A 20,637-nucleotide genomic window follows, 5' to 3' on the forward strand; every position below is an offset into this window, starting at 1 on the left:
CGACTTATTTCAGACCATTTCTCCAGTTTGTGTTGATCATTTTGAATTCTAATCCTGTCTTCCAAACTCCTTGTAAGTCCTCCCAGCTTGTTATCGTCTGCCAACTTCATAAGTGTACTCTCTATGCCACTATCCAAATCGTTCATGAAGATATTGGATAGAACCAGACCTAGGACCGATCTCTGGGGGACCCCACTCGATAGGCCCTTCCCGCTTGACTGTGAACCACCACTGTGTGCTTTTTCCAACCAGCTGGGCACCCACCTCCCATAAAGAACAGAACTGGTTCAATAACTACTTCCAGCCATACACAAATGCTTTTATTTTGGGGTTTTTGTGAAGAACACTTCATTTACACTTGGGTTGTGCCACACTAGGGTGTAATACGATGTGACGGATATAAATAACAAGGATTTAGCCAAAGAATTCCAGGAGGTAAAAAACAGCTTTAGTTCATAAAGATTCTGCACACCTATTGCATTGTTTGCTACCTGAGTATCAGAAGAGAATTAGTGAGTTGTGTTACAAAGGACATAAGGTGCGACAGACACCAGACTGGATGTAGCATGCAAAAATAATGAAGGAGCGTGGGTGAGTCACCAAAGTCCAGTACGTTCTACACTTGCCTAGACACTTTCAACTCAAGGGGTCATTAGATTGTGCTGGACAAGCTGCCAAATGCAACTGAATGTTCACTGAACAGGTCCCATTTTGGGGCGCCTGAAAAGAAACGCAGAACCAGGGAGCTGCCAGGTACAAGAACTGACGCCAGCGTCTCTTATCTTTCCAGGTTTGCCTGCTTCACATCACAGAGTTATCGGCAAGCTGCCCCGCCAGCAAAATGAGTCTTCCCTTGAGCTCTGCGGAGCAAAGAAGCTGCAGAGAGACACCCTTTGGTCTTGATCCTGCGTGGCACTGAAGGTCGCCAAGCCTCACTGCTACCAGCGGACACAGATGGCGATCAGAACCTGGCAGGCTTGGAGAGCCCCGTGCCATGCTGCCAGGCAGGGGGAGATGCTGAAGAATTGGCAGATATGCATTGAAGTCCATCTCAGCTGTAGGTAGGTTAAAACTGAGCAGCGCTGGGTCATTCCTGCTTTATTTAGTTAAAGACTTCCAGGAAGGGAAATCAAAGTCTGCATTAATACTGTATAACCTGAGAGTGAGGAAACAAAGGTAGGACTTTGGGTGGGAGGGGAGATTAAAAGGATCTCTGGCTACTCCGGTCCTGTCCTGAGACGGGAATCTAGTCAAACCTATTTGTTAAATTCTCACTGAGTCGAGAAGCATATCGAGTCACTGAGTCAAAAGCGACACACTCAGCCTGCTAATGTCGTTGTGACTATCCTGACAGGTTATAGACGGCTACGGTGCAGGAGTTTCCTCAAACCCGGTACTATTTTTAAGCCTATAGTGACGTATTGTCAGTGGGGAACAGCTGAAGGGCACCTGCAGAGTAAGCAGGCAGCAGTGGAGAGGGGAGGGGTGCAGACAGAATCCCGCTACTGCACCAGTCCCCATACCAGGCAGGACCTGCAGCCCCCTCCCCTCCCCTCTGGGGGATGCCAGGGTCCAGGAGGGACCTGAGAAAGAGACCACTCCAGACACCAGCTCCTACCCTGCCTGGGAAGAGGATGAAGGGAGAGGAGTGAGCGGAAAGACCCAGGGGTACAAGCATGTGGGGAACAGCTGGGCTGGGGGGAAAAAATTAGGGTGGGTGGGGTGGAAATAGCTGGGCAAGGGAAGGGTTTGTGAGCCAGGTCATTAGCCCAGGGAGGTGTTTAACCCTTTGTGCAGGCCCCCTAACCCCCAGTCCTGACTAGCTCGGGGTGGTCTGATCAATCCTTCCTGCCCCTCATTGCTGTGGTGTTAGCCGGTCTCCCTCCCTGAGAGTGTTCAGCACAGTCGCAAAGTCCAAATCCACAATGGGCAGGAGGAACTAAAGCCAGCCCGCGAGAGTCACCGTGCATGGCAGCGGGATCCAGGGGGCAAAGGGGTGCTATCCCTTAAATCCTAACCCGCTGAGCGCCTGTGATCAGAAACGCAGTGAGCTGCCAAACGCATCTGCTCTTTGGTTCCTGGTTCATGTTGCGGGGGTGTTCTCTGCTTTAAAGCAGCTGAGGAATGTGTAACTTACGGGTGCAAAGATGGTTAGTTTCACTTTCTCTCTCAGTTAACATTAACTGTGCACAATAGGAGAGCCTAGTGCATGGATCGGGGTGGTGAGACTGTGGCCATGGGTCTAAAATACACGAGTGCCCATGACCCCTGGTGTAAGTGGCACTCACAGTTGCAGCCCCTGTTCCAGGCTGGAAGAGCAGCCACCAAGTGTAGGCTGAACTGCCCTTTCCCCTCCAAGCCCCGTGCAGCCCCTTACGTGATGCCTTTGCGTAGTATGGGAGGAGGGGATGAATTCAATGATCCATGCCAAGATGTTGGATCGCTCGGCTGTGCCAGGCTCAGAGGAGGAGGGCTCTCTAAAGCAGGGGTTCTCAAACTTCACTGCACCACGACCCCCTTCTGACAATAAAAATTACTACACGACCCCAAGAGGGGGGACCAAAGCCTGAGCCCGCCCAAACCCTTGCTGTCCTGGGTGGGAGGGCCAAAGACAAAACCTGAGCCCTGCCACCCCGTGCGGGGACGTGGGGGTGCCAAAACTGGGGCTTCAGCCCCGGGCAGGGGGGCCTGTAACCTGAGCCCCCGCCACCCAGGGCTGAAGCCCTCAGTCTTCAGCTTTGGCCCCAGATGGTAGACTCGGGCTTTGGCCCCGGACCCCAGCCAGTCTACCGCCAGCCTTGACGACCCCATTAAAATGGGGTTGCGACCTACTTTGGGGTCCCAATCCACAGTTTGAGAACTGCTGCTCTAAAGTCATTGCATGCCATGTTCCAGAGGTCCAGGAATGAGAGCACTTCCCCCGTTCAGCTCAGAAAGGAAAGGCTGGCCCTTTACCAAAGACTGGGGGGAAATGCCCCCCGTGTGCTAGATCAGGACAAGTTTTACTGTACGACAGGAGCATGCCATTCTGCAGTCTGTTCGGATACCGACTGGAGTCTGTCAGCGCTCCCGCCAAGGTCAGTTATGTACCGGCACTGAACGCAAACTAGAACGTGTAGGACGGCAGGTTTGGAAAGTAACTTCCAACACACTAGGGTAAGTATTTCACAGCGGACTTAACCCCTCCCCTCCAATCCAAACAAAGCCCCGCCCCCGGGTTGGGTTCGCGTACAGCACACGGTCCAGCTACCACAGTCAGTAACTGATTTGAAACACACCCACATTAGGAAAAACGAGAGATCCACCGCTCCGAAGATATCGCCGCTTAAAAACCTTCCTTTGCCGAATGGAGATTGCTCAGGTGTAAGGTATAAAAGGCCCAGGGCTCTGGAATGTAAATGACGCCAGGATACTTCTTCCTGAGGATTTTGTCATTCCACAGCCAAACCACCCAAGCACCAATTAAGACCAATGTAATAATGAAAGAGTAGAAGAGGAAGAGTCCGTTGCTGTCCAAGACCAGTCCTTTCCGTTTCTGGTGCATGACTAAAGCCATCATGGCAAAGAACGTAAAAATGTAGAGGATAAAAATCTGACCTTCTGTCACAAGATACCTGCAATGCAAAAATATCATTCGTGCCTCTGTGACTACGCAGCAATCATAATCCTTAGCCTGTCTATAGCTATTGATGGATGGAAAGTACTTTGCGGGGAGACTTGGGACTTCCAGTGGGACCTGAGCAGCTACCTGTGTCTTGTACCATTGGAAAATCTTCCCCTTTACCAACACTAAGCTTCACGGTGAGTAACTGGTATTATGTAGTGCTGGGGAAACTGAGGCAGGGGATTAAGGGATTTCCCCAGAGAAAATCCATCAGAGTGGAGTATTTTTGGCTCCTAGTCTCATTCTCAGACCACTGCCTCATGCCTCTTCCCTATATTTCATACATGAACAGATGTTTTCAAATAAACATTCCCTCATGCAGCCATTGCAACGCCGGGAACTTGACAGTAACTGACTTTCATTGGCCAAGGTGAGGGAGAGTCCGAGCCGCATAAATTCTCAAAGTTAAATTTTAAAACTCTTTCCGCCTTACGCATCTAGAACGCATTTGTTCAGCCAAAATGAAACTTAGCTGCAGGGCTGCGTCTTTACATTTGTCAGGGTAATTCTCAATGTGGAAATTAGAAAACTATATATTTTAAATCCGTTTTAATAACCAAAAGTTGTAACTGGTACCATAAGTAACTCAATGTGTTTGCCCGCCTTGTTCAGAATGTGATTTTAAAACTGGCTATCTCTCTTCCCACCTGACTAGATTCTAGCTTCAACATGACGGATGAGTGAGAGTGAAACACACAGGGCAGAAGCTGATTGGCTGGGAGGTTCAATAGGACACTTTACACTTGAGACTTGTCTAGACTAAGGAAATTGGCACCAGTGTAACTATATTATAATATAAATATCTCCTCACTCTTGTATAGCTTTACAATATACCGTTCACCCTATTTTACAGATGGGGAAACTGAGGCACATAGATGGGAGGTGGCTTGTCCAAGGTCCCAGCGAGCCAGTAGCTGAGCTGGGAATAGAACCCAGGTCTCCTGAGTCCCAGTTTTACTCTCAATCCACGAGGCCCCAGTACTTACGTTGTGAGGTAGTCACTCTAATGCAAACCCTGATGCAGATGTGCTGCACCTGTGCAAACAGATCTTGCCCAAGTGTGATTTAGCAGAGCAGATTGTACCAGTGCACCAGACTTGCACTGGTGCATCATGTATACACTGAGGATTTGCACTGCTGTGGTCTCATCAGTGCAAAGCCTGCAGGATAGACAGGGCATTCGCGATTGTAGAGGTTGGGCCATGAGAGGTAGAAGTTTGTTTTTTAAAAGGGGTGGCTGGCATTTTTCATGAATGCCATAAATCCAACTTTTTTGTGGGGGCATTTATAGTGCTCCATATCTCTCCTATCTAGTCATGCCCCGGTTCTTGGTGTGAATCAATACGAAGCTGTGTACTACGATCCAGGAGAGACTTAGAGATGCCAGCAAAGTGAATCAGGAAAATTGGAAACTAACTGGAGGCTTTATAGAACAGCTCTTAATTAATAGATCACAGTGGGACAGGCAGGACAGAGCCAAACCAGAATGATAAAATGGGTTACTGCTTACAGAGATCTGAACCAAAAAGGGAACGGAGAGGAGGGAGAAGCGAAGGAATTAAGCTCCCCCTGGCTTTTAAATCTTTTCCATTCCTAAATACATAAAAGAACAGGAATTGCAGAACTCCAGGCTGATGTAGTTAAAGGAAATTAGAATGGGGTAACTGAGAGTTGGCTAAACCATTAAGCTGATTTGACTATAAAAAATTAATTTAGTGTATGAAATACAATCTTGGCAGGGGGCAGAGATCTGGATAAGAGAGAACATAATCTCTGAAGACAAATGACAAGCTCTTTGGTCGCCATCAGGGAAAGCATTTGGAAAGAGGAGAATAATGAAAATGGGAAATAAATAAGCCCTTTCTCCAAAGGCTATTCCAGCTAAGGAGGCAGAGCAGGAAAGCAGCATGCAGATGAAGAGGACTTGTATTTATATATTAAAAAGCCTAGATGACTGATAAAAGGGGATTTCCATTATTATAAATAACTTTGGATGATTATTGTTGATTGACTTGCACAGGAAAGGTGAATATTCCTAGAAGTTGCATGGAACACAGCATGCTCCAGGCTCTACAGATTGTGCATACGGCAAATAAAATCAAGGCTGAACATCCGAAGTCGAGAGATCATAATAATCTCACTTGAATACTCCTAGGGGATGGTGAGATGGTGAAGTAGCATTCAGTGTTTTTCATGCTAACCAGGCAGATTTACGGTGTAGGCTGGGATCGGCTGCTGACCCGAAAGTCTGGTGTAGTCGTGGGCATAGTCTCCGGGTACCTGTGTACTGCAGCTGGGAGCAGGTCTCCCAGCCTGGCTAGACAGACTCAAGCTCAAGCTAAAAAGAGCAGTGTGGACGCTGCGACTTAGGCTGGTGCTCGGGCTCTCAAGTCCACCTAACGCCCCAAAGGCCTGCCAGCCTGAGCTGGCATGGCCAAGCTATTGTTCTTGTGCTAGTTTGAGTCTGTTCAGCTGGGCTGCAAGGCTCACTACCAGCGGCAGGGCAGCCAGACCCTACCAGGGGTGGGTGGGTGGGTGTGTGTGTGTAAGAGATGCTGTATTGTTGATCCCATGTGGTGATGTAAGCTCCCCTTAGGAAGGAGAGGTGACTGACAGCCCACTAGCTCCAAAGCAAAGGTTCTGATGCAGAAAGCAGGTCCTGGATGTTAAGTCATTTGTTAAGCTCCTCCAGGCCAGCTCTGTCTGCCAGGAATGCCAACTTCTCCATGGCATCTCATGATAAAGGAATTTTCACTTCCCCCACCGCACCCACCAATTTGCTTTTCCCACCAGAGAGCTGAACTGCTGGACAGTGCCTGTCCCAGAGCCTCTGTCCCCAGAATAGCTGATGTGAGACCCACCAGCGTGTCTCCCACCCTGCTCTGAGGGGCACAGTCTCATACAGAGGCGGTCTTATGCAGTGGCAGTTACTGTACCAGCTCGGTTCTCATTACCTATTCTCTGAGCCATCTCGTCACGTGCATCATTATTCAAACATCCGCTAGTTTTCTATGTCCCTTACCGGCACATGGAGCTTAGCTAACTTACCAGTAATAAAGGCTGCTTGGCCCCATAAGCAGCAAGGCGGCTAACGGCATTCTGCTCTCTTCTTTAATGGGTGTGAAGCAGCCGGTAAAATATATAAAGAGTATGAGAAAGAAAGGAATATACCTGTGACAGGAGAAGAAAGCTGTGGTCAGGTTGCTAGTAACGAAAACCCCATTCTAGCACACCGGCTTGAGACAGACATGGGACGACTCCTTTCACAGGGTACGTCTCGACTGCAACCCCCCCACCAACACACACCCACGGCAGCAACTCAGAGCCAGGGTCTACAGTCTTGGGCTGGTGGGGCTCACGCTCTGGGGCTAAAAACAGCCGGGTAGGCCTATTCCAAGCCAAAGCTGAAGAGCTGTTCTCCATGTCAGAGTCTGAACCTAGTTCTGAGGCTTTTCACAACCTTCCAAAGCCGAGTTAGTTTGCAAGGGCTGAAACCCTTTACTCTGCAGCTACAGATTTGCCTCAGACTCTGGCTACCATCAGCTAGTTCCCTGGGCCAAACCTAGGAATCCTTTTGGCAAATGAAATTGAGTGAGGCTAACGGGGGCCACTTCCGGTGAACCCACGAACTGGCCATGGCCTGTGCTGAAGTGGCTAGCTGGAAACACTGCACCAATGGGAAGGCGTGGTCTGCATTCAGGGTCATGCCACTGTGTTGATTGTAATGCTACAGCCCCCTCTGTTGTGGTCACCGCTGTAGCCACAAGATTACAGCTGTGCGGATAAGAGATGCAAAGTGCTGGCAATCCCTGGCACTGAGTTATTGTATATGGGGTGTGTGCAAAGTGCTTTCAAAGGAAAATAGACGTCCTTGCCTCTCAAAGGACAAGCAAGAGTTTGCTGATTAGTAAGTGATGCAAGTTCCCCATCTGACACTTGCATTTTTTTGCACCGTCTGGCTTGATAGGATGCGTAGGGACTTTATTAAAAAATTGAGCCACTTGGAAAGACAGCGTTTAAAAAGCCGGGCATCACTGGGCAGAGCCAGTCTGGGGTTTAAACAGACTGAATGAGCCTTGGTTAAGGGCCAGCTGACTTGTGTTCCTTAAGACAAACTGACTTTGCTTGTTTCACAGATCTAGCCCTAACGAGTACTGCAGTGACGTGACAATAGCTTGTGGGTGAAAGTATTTATATTTGCAGCGTTCAAGGAGGCCTCACGCCATTTTTGCAGTAGAGACACTATGGGGTCCATGCTAAAATCCACTGCCAGGACAAAATGCACACAGAGCAGTGACTGTTTCTCTCAGGAATGGGGGCTGCTCATATCTAGAGCCCTGCAAATCCGTTTTATATCCGTGGGCCATTTCTGCGGACACCAGCGTGGATGCGGATACGCATTTTGTATCCGTACAGGGCTCTGATGGTAAGAGCAGGTGGGCAGCTGTGGGGAGCCGCAGCGGATCCTCCACCTGCCCTGGGCGGAAGGTCTGGGGGGTAGGGACAGGGGCTGCTCGGGCCCTACGCCCAGGGCAGATGGACGGTCTGCTGCAGCTCCCCACAGATGCCTGCCTGGCTCGTATCATGACTGGGCTGTGGCTCCGAGCCGCCCCTCTGGCCGGAGCTGGGTTGAGGAGAGCCACGCTGGCAGCTGTGGGGAGCCTGGGTCCCTCAACCTGCCCTGGGTGGGGGGCTGCTCAGGCAAGGTTATTGCTACTGCAGTGCCAGCCAAAACGTTTTGCACCGTGGAGGATTTTGTGGAATTTCTGTGTTCCTTTGAAGACAGCAAGACCCCCATTCGCACCATGTGCAAGGGTGAGTCACAGTTTTACTCAGCAGTCCTGCCCTTTCTCTAATAACAGCCAGCAGTTGTTTGTGATCATGTGAACTGAAACACAACTGATTTGAGAGCGGATGGATGCAAGCCTGAGCAGGGAGTTGCTAGTGAGGTTACTGAGAGTCTATATGGCATAAGAGATGGGAACTAGCTTAAGGAAAAACTGGTCAGGGAGTTTCACTAATGAACTGACACAGGGGAGTTTCATTTTGGAGTAAAGACGTCGATCGGTTCATGCCTTCAGGGGCTGTAGCACTGGTAGGCAGAGGGTTTAATAGCAGACGTGTACGGCGGGAAAGGATCTTGAGAGGTCATCTAGTCATGCTGAGGCAGGATCTGCAACTCCTTGAGCAGTTGCGCCTGCTGTTACTGAGCCTGTTTGGTCCTAGATTTGCCTAGTGAAAAACCAAGATTGATGCTGAGCGAACCCGGCTGCCTGGGCCAAGCCGTGGAGGCTCCGCACCATTCAGCAATAACTCTGACACAGGGCAAGCTGGGTCGGGAAATGCACTAGTTCCCGGGCCCGGCAGCGACTCGCCTACTGCAGATGCATAGTCCTTGTGTTGTTCCACGGCAACTGCCTCTGGCCAGCTGAAGGAGCAAAGTCCAACCTTACTCACGAAGGGGAAGGGCTACACTGTAATTAAAACCCGCAGCAGGCCTGTGCCAGCCGCCTCAGGCTTGCGGGGCAGTTTCGTTGCTGTGCGGACTGCCAGGCGCAGGCTACAGCCCGACCTCTGGGACCCCTCGCAGGTCCTAGAGGCTGGACTCCACTGGATGTCTACACTGCTGTTAAACAGCCCTGCGAGCCCGAGCCAGCTGGCACGGGCGTCTAACTGCAGTGTAGACATGCCCCAGTGGGACACCCCTGGAGTGGAAGAACATTAAAAGGGGAAAAAGACGAGAGACGGTGAGCCTGCAGAATCCTGACCGGTGCCTGCAAGGATGTTCCTCGTCCTAAGAGCCCTACACAGCTGCCCGTTTCAAGGGCCCCAAGTGCTCATCCTATATAGAAAATAGCATGGCTCTGAACAGAGTCCTCCTGCTGTCAAGAACACAGAGTGGTCTGGAATTGTGGACAGAGGAAGGATAGCGACAGGGACAAAGTGAAAATGGCTGGGGCAGTTTTCCAAAGGGATGGCTTGTGCTACTGGCACCTGCTATGGGAATGTGCCTACCCAGGTCTCCTAGAGCGTGCGCTTTATTCTGCGTCCTACGAGCTGCGAACAGAACAGATTTATCTCCTGCCACGTTTTGCGGCTATCAGACATGCTGTAAATCACTTACCACATTGAATGCCCTAAGTATTCATCGTAGTAATACAGCAGCTCAAAAGAATCAATCTGCAACGGAATGAAGCAGGGTTAGAATGGCATGCAGGGGCGTTACCGTAGTATACAAAACCAGGCAGCTTAAAACCAATGCTGCTGCGCACCCCATCGTCCTTACCAGCGTCTCCGGCTTGAGGTTTTTGATGATTGGGTTCTCTCTTACGGACAGATGGTGCTGGTACCCGCTGAAAATCAAACGGTGGTTGACGGAGTCGCCCACCAGATGGATGCTCGCTCCCATGACAAACACGATGATGCTGACGTAGACCACTGATCTGGGCAGGGTCTTAGGGGACCTTTCAATGAGCTGCAATTCAAGGGGCTGGTTAGGGGTGTCTGAACCAGGAAGCAGAAGATAGAAACAGAGGGGAAATAAAACACGATCGAGTCTAGCCACTGTAAAATGCCAGCTTTAAGTCTTTGTCCATCCCCTCCCCAACAAGTAAGTTATTCCACACAACATTGCAAACTGCATGTCGCCTTAGCAGATCAGAGCCATGGTCCGTCCAGTCCTGTATCCTGTCAGATGCTCCCCTGAGGCATTCCTTGTATCTTCCGCTGGACAATTATAGAACCCACTACCCAGAGGAGAAGCTGTTTCCTAACTCCCCCTATTGCCGTATCAGGGATGCAGATAGCTCAGGGGACCAAAGAAACGGGTTTTATTGATTTTTTTTTTCCTATCAAAATTATAAATAAATCACCTTATTTTTAGCCTCAAATCTGACAGCCCATCCTTAACTGCACCAGCACTGCAACTGTCAATGATCCAAAATAGTACGCAAAGCTATTGATTTATTCATCAGCCACGAGCAAAAGCACGATTCCTAAGGAGAAAAACGGCTGTGGCTTTCTGTCGTTCCTGCTCTGAGCAGCATAATGATTCTGTCTGAAAGCCTCTTTGTGCCCTCCAGTGGTGAGTGTCACCTCCAGCAAGGCTCCAAGTTACCGTATGATGCTCTAACTCCGCCTTCAATTCGTGCAGACGTCTGCTGGACGTATACTCTCTGCTGAACTGCGTTCTGAGGAGTTTGACTCGTTTTTCTCTATACTTCAGGTTATTAGTTGTTTCTGAAGGTGAAGCTTCCTTACTCTGCACTAATGTAAGGGAAAAATCAAAGCACCGTATCAAATTGCTTGGTGAATTCAATAACCCTTTGCTACCAGCAGCCAAGCTGAACTTTATGGGTGAAATTCTCCTCTGCGTGGGAACCTGCCCACGACCATGTGTGTATTCTACTCAAGCTCTTATGGCCCAATCCTTGGGGTGGGGCAATCACTAGCATCTTGTGCAGGTCCTCTGCCCAGGGCTGAATTTCACCCCAGAAAGGACAATTCAGTAACAGAGACGTCAAAGCAGCACGAATGCCCCGAATTGGATTACCAGTGGCTTCCACAGCAGGGAGGCTTCTAGACTGCATTAATTTGACCTTCAATGCTTTGGGAGACTGGGATCAAGGGCCTAAAGGAAAACATTGGAGTGGCTGCAAATCCGACTGACTTTTGGAACAATTTCACCTCCTGACTGAAAGCATTCTTGGCTTCTCTCTAGTGCTGGTTGAAGAGCTAAACTCCACCAAAGGTCAGTTCTCAAGACTAGTTTTGATAAGGGTGCTTCACATGGAAACACAGCTGATCATCTCCATAGCTCTGGCTGAGTTCTCCTTCCTAGCTTGGAAAATCAGCTACAATGGTCTTCTGCCTGCCCTTTTCTCTGCTGCCAATAATAAGCTTCTTAGCAGAAGTTTTTCAAAAGATAGTAATAATCAAGACAATCTATTTTTAAAGCTTAGCTTTCAATTGACTTTTTATAATGACTTAATGAATGTCAGAAAGAGGGGTTCAGAGGTGAGCAACACAGATAAGAGCCAAGCAAAAATCTTCCAACCAAAGACAGATGCAAAAGATAGGGGCTGTATTGTAGAAGACAAATGAGAGAAGACATGATAAAGGTATACTAAATAATGAATGACCTAGAGATGTTGGGTTGGACATTCCTATTCATCCTTTCATAAAATTCCAAGAAGATATCCAATTAAATTGAAAGGCCAGAAAGTGAAAACTGATGGAAGGAAACACTTTCTCACCTGATGCTTTGTTACCCTATGGTACTCTCTGCCACAAGATACCATTGCAGCCAAGCACTTAACAAGATTCAGAAAGGGATTGGACATTGGTGTGAATAACACACATATCCAAGGTAAGGATTTACAAAAAAAACTTTTGGAAGGGATAAACCTTTCACTCCAGGGCATAATTCAATTTCTAACTAGTAAGGTTGAGCACAAAATGTTCACAGCTGCTTACTGCAGGGCTTCTTGCGTGTTCTGATTGGGAGAAGCTTTCTGAGAGTAGAGGGCTCTTTACTGTAGCTGACAAAGACATATGATCCAATGGCTGGAAGCTAAAGCTAGAAAAATTCAGGCTTGAGATAAGATGCAAACTTTTCCCCATTTGGGTAATTAACCACTGGAACAATTAACCTCTGGATATGGTGGATTCTCCAACACCTGAAGTCTTAACTCAAGACTGGATGCCTTAAGTTTACCTAGAAGTTATTGGGCTGATGCAAAAATTACTGGATGAAACTCTCTGGTTTGTGTTATACAGGAAGTCAGACTAGAGCTAATCCTAGTGGGCCATTCTGGCTTTAAATCTATGAAACCATCCACTGAAGCTTCTGATTTTGACCACCGTCAGAGACAGGCTACTGAACTCAATGGGACCATGGGTCTGATACAGTGCGGCACTTTGTATGTTCCTATGAACAGGCAGAGGAGAAACCAACCTGGAGGTACAGTTCATGATAGGCGGGGAAATTAATAAGAATGAGAAGTGCTACCCCCACACAGCGAGTTACTGACAATGAAAACATTTCTACCCAACCGCTAAAAATGTTTCTAGCCTCAGCAGGTCAGAAGACAAATGAACTTTACAGTTACCTCAGGCTGGTTAAAATCTTGTTCTTTAAAAGCTGCCATTTTTTCCCCCATAAGCATTTCAGAGTAGTTCTACCCTGGGTGGAACTGGCCCCTGGCAAGCGATTTCTGAATTTGAGCAGGGTTGTTATGCATACTCTCCCTCAAGAATTCCTGCAGCAAAACCTCTTGTCTTTGGAGGTTTTGCCCATACCCAGTGTTTGTTTCAAAAATGTAACGTCCATGCTTTGAGGTTTACCTTTAAAAGAAGAAATGGTGTGATAACATTGTAAGCCATATGAAAATAATCTCCTGCACTAGGTTTGTTTAATGGAAACCACTCTAAAGGTAGAATAATCTGAGGAGAGAAGAAAAACAAAATGTCAGTAAGCCTTCAAATACCTTGCCTGTAAGTAGAGCAGGCAACGGATTTAAATACAAGTATTGCATGATATTTATAACTTATATCTGCAGCCCACGGTGACTGGCTGAATGTTTAGTGATTACAAGAAAGAGAATGAGTTTTGGTCTGCAGTCACATCCCATCCCAACTGATTGTCTTGGCTTTGACTAGCTGTTAATGAAGTAAACTCAGTTGACTATCAATTTTCCAGAGACATTTTCTGATTTATATTAAGCCTCCATAAAACTGGAACTTTGAAATAAGATGAGAACACACTGCTCTTTCTCCTCCTTATCCACTTACTCCTACAACAATGCCAAAAGCTAATGCTGTTAATTTGCGTGGCTGGTTGTTAAGAAGCCCATTCCAAATCCATTGCTTATTTAATACACTCTGTAGGCTTCCCGGCACTGGGGTCATCTTCAATCATGTAGCCCAACAAAAAAATTACAGTTTGAAAGTGAAAACCAGTCAGCCATAATAGATAGATGAGATTTTTGCTCTCAGACATGGCAGTTCCTGGAGGTGGGCACAATGTACTGTGTATTAGTGACAGATGCTACCAGCCTCTCCATTTAATTTTGATGCAGGGAAGCTGGTACCGAGATAAGACCAAACTTCTGAGGTTTCTGCTCTGCCAAGTAAGCAGTATAGTTAGCACCAGTCATTGAAACTCAGGCAACAGCAATAGCACCATGATGACAATGATACGCAATCAGAGACCATCCCTAGAGAACAGAGAAGATGCAAGTTAAGTTGTTCTGGCAGAAGTAGGATTTAGACCTTGGGGTTCCAGTGTGCAGGGATAATTCTCTGTGCTTAGCTAACATAGTTCCACTAATTTTACCCACTGCTCCTTGGACTGCTCAAAATCTCTTCCTTCTACATCCTCCTACCCTTTGTGTTGCCCTCAGCTGACTGGCACTGCCAGCTAAGCTGTCCTACTCACCATAGCTATTGGACGGCCAAAGTCCAACACCCAGTTCTGTAGAGTGAAGTAGAACCACAGGTCAAAATGAAACTGAGAAGTCTTAAACGTGTCTTCATTCTTGGCTGACCCATGCCTATTAACGAGATAGGAGAGACAGCCTCAGCCCTTTATGTTTCCAGAAGGTCACTTTCTTGACAGTAATGGGAAGAAAATACCCTTTAGTCCTGCACTTTAAGAAGGCTCCATTTTAATAAGATATGAATGGGTTGTGGAAGAGCAGGCAGGGGAACACCTGCTTTGAGACTCCTGCTGGGGATGAGACGTGTGAGTGAGAGCTCCAAGCAGCTTGTTGGATGGGGGCAATATCAGGACTTAGGTGGCTTTGCAATGCCTACCAGCAGAAACCTAGGTGCCTAGGAGACTTTGAGCACCAGCTGAGCAGCGGTGCCTAAATGTCTGACTTAAGCACCTAACCCCAGGTCACAAAACAGATCACTGGAGAAGCTGGGACTGAAACCCAGGTGTATGGACGCCCAGTTCAGTGCCCTATCCCCTGGACCCCACTGCTTCTCTTACGCTTTGCTGTTTGACAAAGCAGCTCCATTGAACTGCGCTCTGAGGAACAAGCAAAGGTTAAAATCCTTGGTTGAGAGGCAGTACAGAAATGCAAAGCACTATTCATCAAAAGCAACAAACACTGGTGAAAAAAAATTACTGGCTAAAAATAAGCATGTATGCCGTTTTTTGGGGAACGTGTTTATTTTAAGTGTTGAACGAAATACAACTATTTTTAAACTTTGCATGACACAGCCTTACTCCCCCAGCAATTTCTCTCCTCCTTTGCAGCCCAATGCCACTCGAATGGCAAAAGAAATGGTGCGACTTTGGAAACATGTCCACCTTTATTTTCTAATTTAGGGGTTATTGTTCTCTCCGTCTGCCTGTGCAGACTCCCGTTAGCATGCCTTGTGATCCAACTCCCACTGAAGTAACGGGAGTCTTCCCTTGAATGCGACAGCTGGATCAGGCCTTTGTGCACCTAGAGGTAAACAGCAGCTTTACATTAATGTCACTGTTCTGAAACCTATTGCCCTTGAGACTGTTTCGAGAGATCAGATGCTAAAATATTATCTAATGTTGAAGCTTAGTTCTTAGCTGTCCAGCTCACAATGGCTGACAGTTGTCTTACAAAGGGGCATATTCTAAACAAGCTGCAATACAGAAAGAGTGATGGTATTGGAAAGGAAATCTAATGTTATAAAAGCTTTTTCTTCTTTACAGTAGCCAGTGGTCCTGTGAGACTTTGGGCTTGTCTACACGTAAGAGGCTGCAGTGGTGCTGCGGTAGCGCTTCAGGGAAGACACCACCTATGCCGACAGGAGGGGTTATCCCAGTGGCATGGGTACTCCACCTCCCCGAGAGGCGACTTCTCCTGTCGACCTAGAGCTGTCTATGCCAGGGGTCAGGTCAATTTAACTGTGTTACTCAGGGATGTGGATTTTTTTTTTTTTTTTTTAACAATTATCCTGATCTAATTTCCTAGTATCAGAAGGGTCGCCATGTTAGTCTGGATCTGTGCAAGCGGCAAAGAGTCCTGTGGCACCTCATAGACTAACAGATGTACTGGAGCATAAGCTTTTGTGGGTGTCAGAGTAACAGCCGTGTTAGTCTGTATTCGCAAAAAGAAAAGGAGTACTTGGGGCACCTTAGAGACTAACCAATTTATTTGAGCATGAGCTTTCGTGAGCTACAGCTCACTTCATCAGATGCATCCGATGAAGTGAGCTGTAGCTCACGAAAGCTCATGCTCAAATAAATTGGTTAGTCTCTAAGGTGCCGCAAGTACTCCCCCGCTCCTTTTGTGGGTGAATACCCACTTCGTGTATGCATCCGATGAAGTGGGTATTCACCCACGAAAGCTTATGCTCCAGTACGTCTGTTAGTCTATAAGGTGCCCCAGGACTCTTTGCCGCTAATTTCCTAGGGTAGATCAGGTCTTCGTTAATAAAATGGCCTATCCTTTTCATCCGTTCTCCAGCCGGAGAGGAGATGCTTCGCTGAGTTCAATATGTACACTTCTTCTGTGCCCCAGATCTAGTGTCACAAAGGAAGTATGGATCCTTGGGCTTGATTCTTTTTTTTGCTGCAAAATTTATCTGTCCCGAGTGTTCCCCTGACTGGCGGTATCTGTATAAGAGATTTATTACCTACATAGTGCCAGAGGCCTCCAGGACACTTCAAAGGTAAAAAAGTGAGGTAAAGAGTGAAATTTTCAAAAGCAAGTAAGCAGTTTAGGAGCTTAAATCTTATTAGCACCAGCGACTACTTAGGCTCCTAATTCTCATAGATGCTTTTAAAACTTCTACCTAAGATCTCCGGTGCAAGGAAAGTAGGATTCAATATATACAGACAAGTAACGGTGACTATTATTTGGGAAGAAAAAGACAGGAGTGGACAGATCAGTACGGTGACAGAACAAGAGGAGGGAAAAGCAAAAGGCCCTTTTAGATTTACTTTTGATACTTTGCACAGCAGAAGGTGGGGGAATGTTCGTCTTGTTTCTTGTGTATTCCTAGGCTGGCCCTGCGACAGGCTGGGGGCTGCTTTTCCTGAGGGTGTCTGAGTGTATTTTGGGGCAACGCTGGAACGATTATCTAGGGCTCTTTAGGAGGAAGGAAGCGTTGTTTCCGCCGGGAGGAGGAGAGTATTTTTCTGGTGGATTAGGCAAGCTGGGAGCCCTGCAGACCTGGAGGAATCAGCCAGACCTTGGGGATTAAAGAGAAGGCTGCTGATTCAATAACCACGCCTGCGCCTCTGCGAACCAGAGCGAGAGCGAACCAGACCCTGCTGTATTAGACCCTTGCACCATGAGCCCGGGCGGTTAGTCGCCGCGCCGGAAGGACAGGCAGGAGCAGCGAAACGGGGGCAACAATTGCTGCAGTGAAGAGCTTAGGCGGTGGGGGCTGCCCGGGGGGCCCGCCCGGGCCGGGCAGGAGCGGAAGGGGGATTCGCGGCTCTGAAGCAGCGAGCAGGGCGCAGAGCGGGACCCACAGGCTGGAGCAGGGGGCGGTACATGGGGCTGGGCGCGCCCCAAGCACGGGCCTCCCTGCCCCGTGACACCGAGCGGGCTGATCCCCGCCTCCCGTGCAAACGAGCCGGGCGCCCGGGCTTTCCGGAACCTGCCCTCGCCCGGGGGCCGCAGCGCAGGGCTCTGGGCCAGGCGGCTCCCCCCCGCGCGCGGCTCCCCCGCGGCGCTCGGCCAACCGGCTCCCCCCCGCGGCGTCCGGCTCCCCCGCGGCGCGCGGCCAGGCGGCTCCCCCGCGCCCATCTCCCGGGGCGCCGGCCCTGCTCCCCCCGGCCCATCTCCCGGGGCGCCCGGGGGACGCGCTCACCTGCCCTGGTAGAAGGACCCGCCCGGCTGCTGGGAGCCCGGGGCCGCCGGCGGGAACTGCCGCCTCCGCACCGAGCCCTGCATGTGCCCGGCTCGCTGGCCGCTCCGCGTCCCCTCGCATCTGCCTCGGCTGCAGCCCGGGGCTCCGTGCGCCCGCCCCAGAGGGAGGGTGACGGGGCGGGAGGCGGGGCGGCGTTGGGGAAGGAGGGCGGGAGGAGGACGCTGGCTGGCCGGCAAGCCCGGGGGGGTGAAATGCAGCCGCTGCCTGCGCTCGGATTGGCCCCCAGGACTCCTGGGTCCTATGCCTGGCTCTGCCACGACCACGGAGCCAGCCTGCGCTTAGGCCGGGCCCCCTCTGTCCTGCCCGGGCTTTGTCCAGCGCCTTGCAGCCTGGGGGTGGCAGGAGCCCGGGGTAAATGTCCTCTGCTGCTGACTTCTCATTGACCGCGCCTGCCTCTGGCCCAGGGTTTGGGAGGCTGTTTTGCCCACTGCAAAACTGTGCCTCGAGCCTAGATTTCAGAGTGGTCGCCGTGTTAGTCTGTACCAGCAAAAACAAGGAGGAGTCCTTGTGGCGCCAAGAAAGCTTATGCCCAGATAAATGTGTTTAGTCTCTCAGGTGCCACGAGGACTCCTCCTTGTTTTTGTCTATCGTAGGTGGATCTTTGGGATCAGGGTTTCTAGCACCAGTGTAAATCTGGTTTGAAAATGATATTTCGTGCTCGGATGGGTCAGAAATATGTTTCCAAAGAAGAAAACTGCTAGGGAGCGTTGTACATTGTCACTAACCTAGCAGGTAAATACCCACAATAAGACACAGCCCCTGCTCTAGAGAGTGTATAGTCTACTACTTAGATTTTCCAAACAAACAAACAAAACTTGAATTAACTAAAATGATCATCTGTCATCACCCCATCATACACAGAGTTGGCTGGCTGCTTAGCACTGCTGTGTGTTTCCCAATTATAGATCTGCCGTGCCAGCCATGCCCCTAGCCAGACGTGCAGAGTGGGATAATAACACCTAATGCTTACATAGCGCTGTGCTTTTCATGCTCATAGGGCTTTACAAACCTCAACTAGTTAATCTACATTTGTAAAAGGGCAGAGTAAGGCTGTAATATTTTCTGCCTTTATGGTGTACAGAAATCTGCTGAAATGTTCATCTTGAAATCCAGGTCTGCTTTGAAGAGGGTCTGTGTAAAAATGGTAGCTTCCTGCTCACTATATTTACTCTTTGTGTCATTTCAGTCATAGCTGCTTGTTGTACTGACTAACATTTTGTTTTCACTACTTCTTTCTCCTGTTAGCCCGGAAATATTAGCTATACAGTACAGCTGTGAGAGAATGGGCTGGCTTCTGTTCTGACTCATGTCATTGGCTTGAGCGCAACTTCAAATTCAGACCCCAGAATTTACAGGGCTGACAATTAGGGGATTTTTTTTCAACCGTAAATCGAGCAGATCTGAGACTTTGAGAGCCAATAAATAGAGAACCCCATGATGTCATTTTAATCACTTTTCAGATTAAAACTACAAGTCACACTGTTTTATTGGACCAGCTTCTGTTGGTGAGAGAGACAAGCTTTCGAGCTACACAGTTGGTCCAATAAAAGATCCCTCACCCACCTTGTCTCTTTAATGTCCTGGGACTGATGTGGCTACAACAACGCTGCATAAATCAAGCTCCGTTCATTCAGAAATTCAAGATTAGGAAAAACTAAGAAAGCAGGAAGTTATATTTGCTTATATTTTTAAATGAACCAAAGAAATTGTCATATAGTAAATAAACAGAAGTGTTCCCATGTCACAACACGTCATTGATCCATCTAATCTGGTCAACTGCTTTCAGCAGTGGGCTGTTATTATCTAACACATCAGAGGAAAATGAACAAACAAGCTCAATTAAATACACAAAGGTAGAGGCACATGCAGAATGCAGGACTAAGTAATGTGGACTGGGAACAAGGAACTTCTTGCGTTCTGATTCCAGCACTGGGTTTGAGCACATCCAGTAATCTCTCTATGGTTCTGTCTAAACTAGGACTTTTCCCTACAATTTCCCACTGTTTCTCCTGCCAAGTTGTGTAGTGCTTCTGTGAGCCGAGTTAGATGATGCCAGTGCATAAGCCATATAGCCCTGTCTATACCAGAGCTCCCACTGTTGCTACTGGGGTGTAGCTATACCAGTGTTGACAACTGGACACTTTTAGAGATAAAAGTGTTAGTGTAGCCCCAGCCTGTGTGTCAATAAAATGGGAATTATACCTAACTACCCCTAAGGGGAGTCATAAGGATAACTTAAGGTTTGTAAAGTGTTTCAAAACTAGTTAATATTAGCTTCTAAATCTCTGAAGGGTAGCCTCTAATGAATAGGCCATGTAGATTGCTTGAACAAGATTAGAACTGAAAAAGGTGCAGAGAAGGGCAACAAAAATGATTAGGGGTATGGAACAGCTTCCATATGAGGAGAGATTAAAAAGACAAGGACTGTTCATCTTAGAAAAGAGACAACTAAGGGTGGGGATAGGACAGAGGTCTATAAAATCATGCATGGTGTGGAGAAAGTGACTAGGGAAGTGTTATTTATCCTTTCACATAACACAAGAACCAGGAGGGGTCACCTGATTAATAGGCAGCAGGTTTAAAACAAACAAAAGGAAGTATTTCTTCACACAATGCACAGTCAACTTGTGGAACTCATTGCTAGGGGATGTTGTGAAGGCCAAGAATATAACAGGGTTCAAAACAGAATTAGATAAATTCCTGGAGGATAGGTCCACCAATTGCTATTAGCTAAGATGGTCAGTGATGCAGCCCCATGCTCCAGGTGTCTCTAAACCTCCAACTGTCAGAAGCATCTGGCATTGGCCGCTGTCAGAGACAGGATACCTGACTACTTGGCCGATTGGTCTGACCCAGTGTGGCTGTTCTTATGGTCTTCAGATGGAGCTAAATTTTTCAAGCTTGCTTTGCTTCATGATATGAGCACTACTGCTGAGTAGTCCCTGCGTACACCTGATGGTGCCTTGGGGGGACCTGCCCCATAAAAGGCAGCAAAGATCAGCAACACAACTCCAGTCTTAACTTGAATCAGCTGTAGTCATCATGAGGTCACTGGACTGCTAGGGTGTGCATATCGCATGGCCATTAATGAGCGCTGTACG

The 20,637-nt window shown here is 48.4% G+C and overlaps 1 protein-coding gene across 1 annotated transcript; it reads right to left on the reverse strand.

The window, feature by feature from the left end:
- Positions 1-307: 307 nt before the first annotated feature.
- Positions 308-17,654, reverse strand: CLN6 (CLN6 transmembrane ER protein). Its single transcript, XM_037911539.2, has 7 exons — positions 17,477-17,654; positions 14,103-14,217; positions 13,010-13,108; positions 9,951-10,139; positions 9,789-9,844; positions 6,713-6,835; positions 308-3,614 (listed from the first exon to the last, which is right to left on the reverse strand). The coding sequence occupies exons 1-7, from the start codon at positions 17,557-17,559 to the stop codon at positions 3,326-3,328; spliced, it is 954 nt and encodes a 317-aa protein (XP_037767467.1). The 5' UTR covers positions 17,560-17,654; the 3' UTR covers positions 308-3,325.
- Between the last annotated feature and the right edge of the window lie 2,983 nt (positions 17,655-20,637).

The sequence above is a fragment of the Chelonia mydas genome, chromosome 10 (assembly GCF_015237465.2).
Source record: "Chelonia mydas isolate rCheMyd1 chromosome 10, rCheMyd1.pri.v2, whole genome shotgun sequence".
Lineage (NCBI taxonomy): Eukaryota > Metazoa > Chordata > Testudines > Cheloniidae > Chelonia > Chelonia mydas.

Excerpts from the sequence above, each read along its gene's own strand:
- CLN6 (XM_037911539.2), bottom strand. The coding sequence starts at position 17,559 with ATGCAGGGCTCGGTGCGGAGGCGGCAGTTCCCGCCGGCGGCCCCGGGC. Across the intron at positions 13,109-14,102 it reads TTGGCCGTCCAATAGCTATG|ATTATTCTACCTTTAGAGTG; the intron begins GTGAGTAGGACA and ends TTCTCTCCTCAG. Across the intron at positions 3,615-6,712 it reads CCAAGCAGCCTTTATTACTG|GTATCTTGTGACAGAAGGTC; the intron begins GTAAGTTAGCTA and ends TTTGCATTGCAG.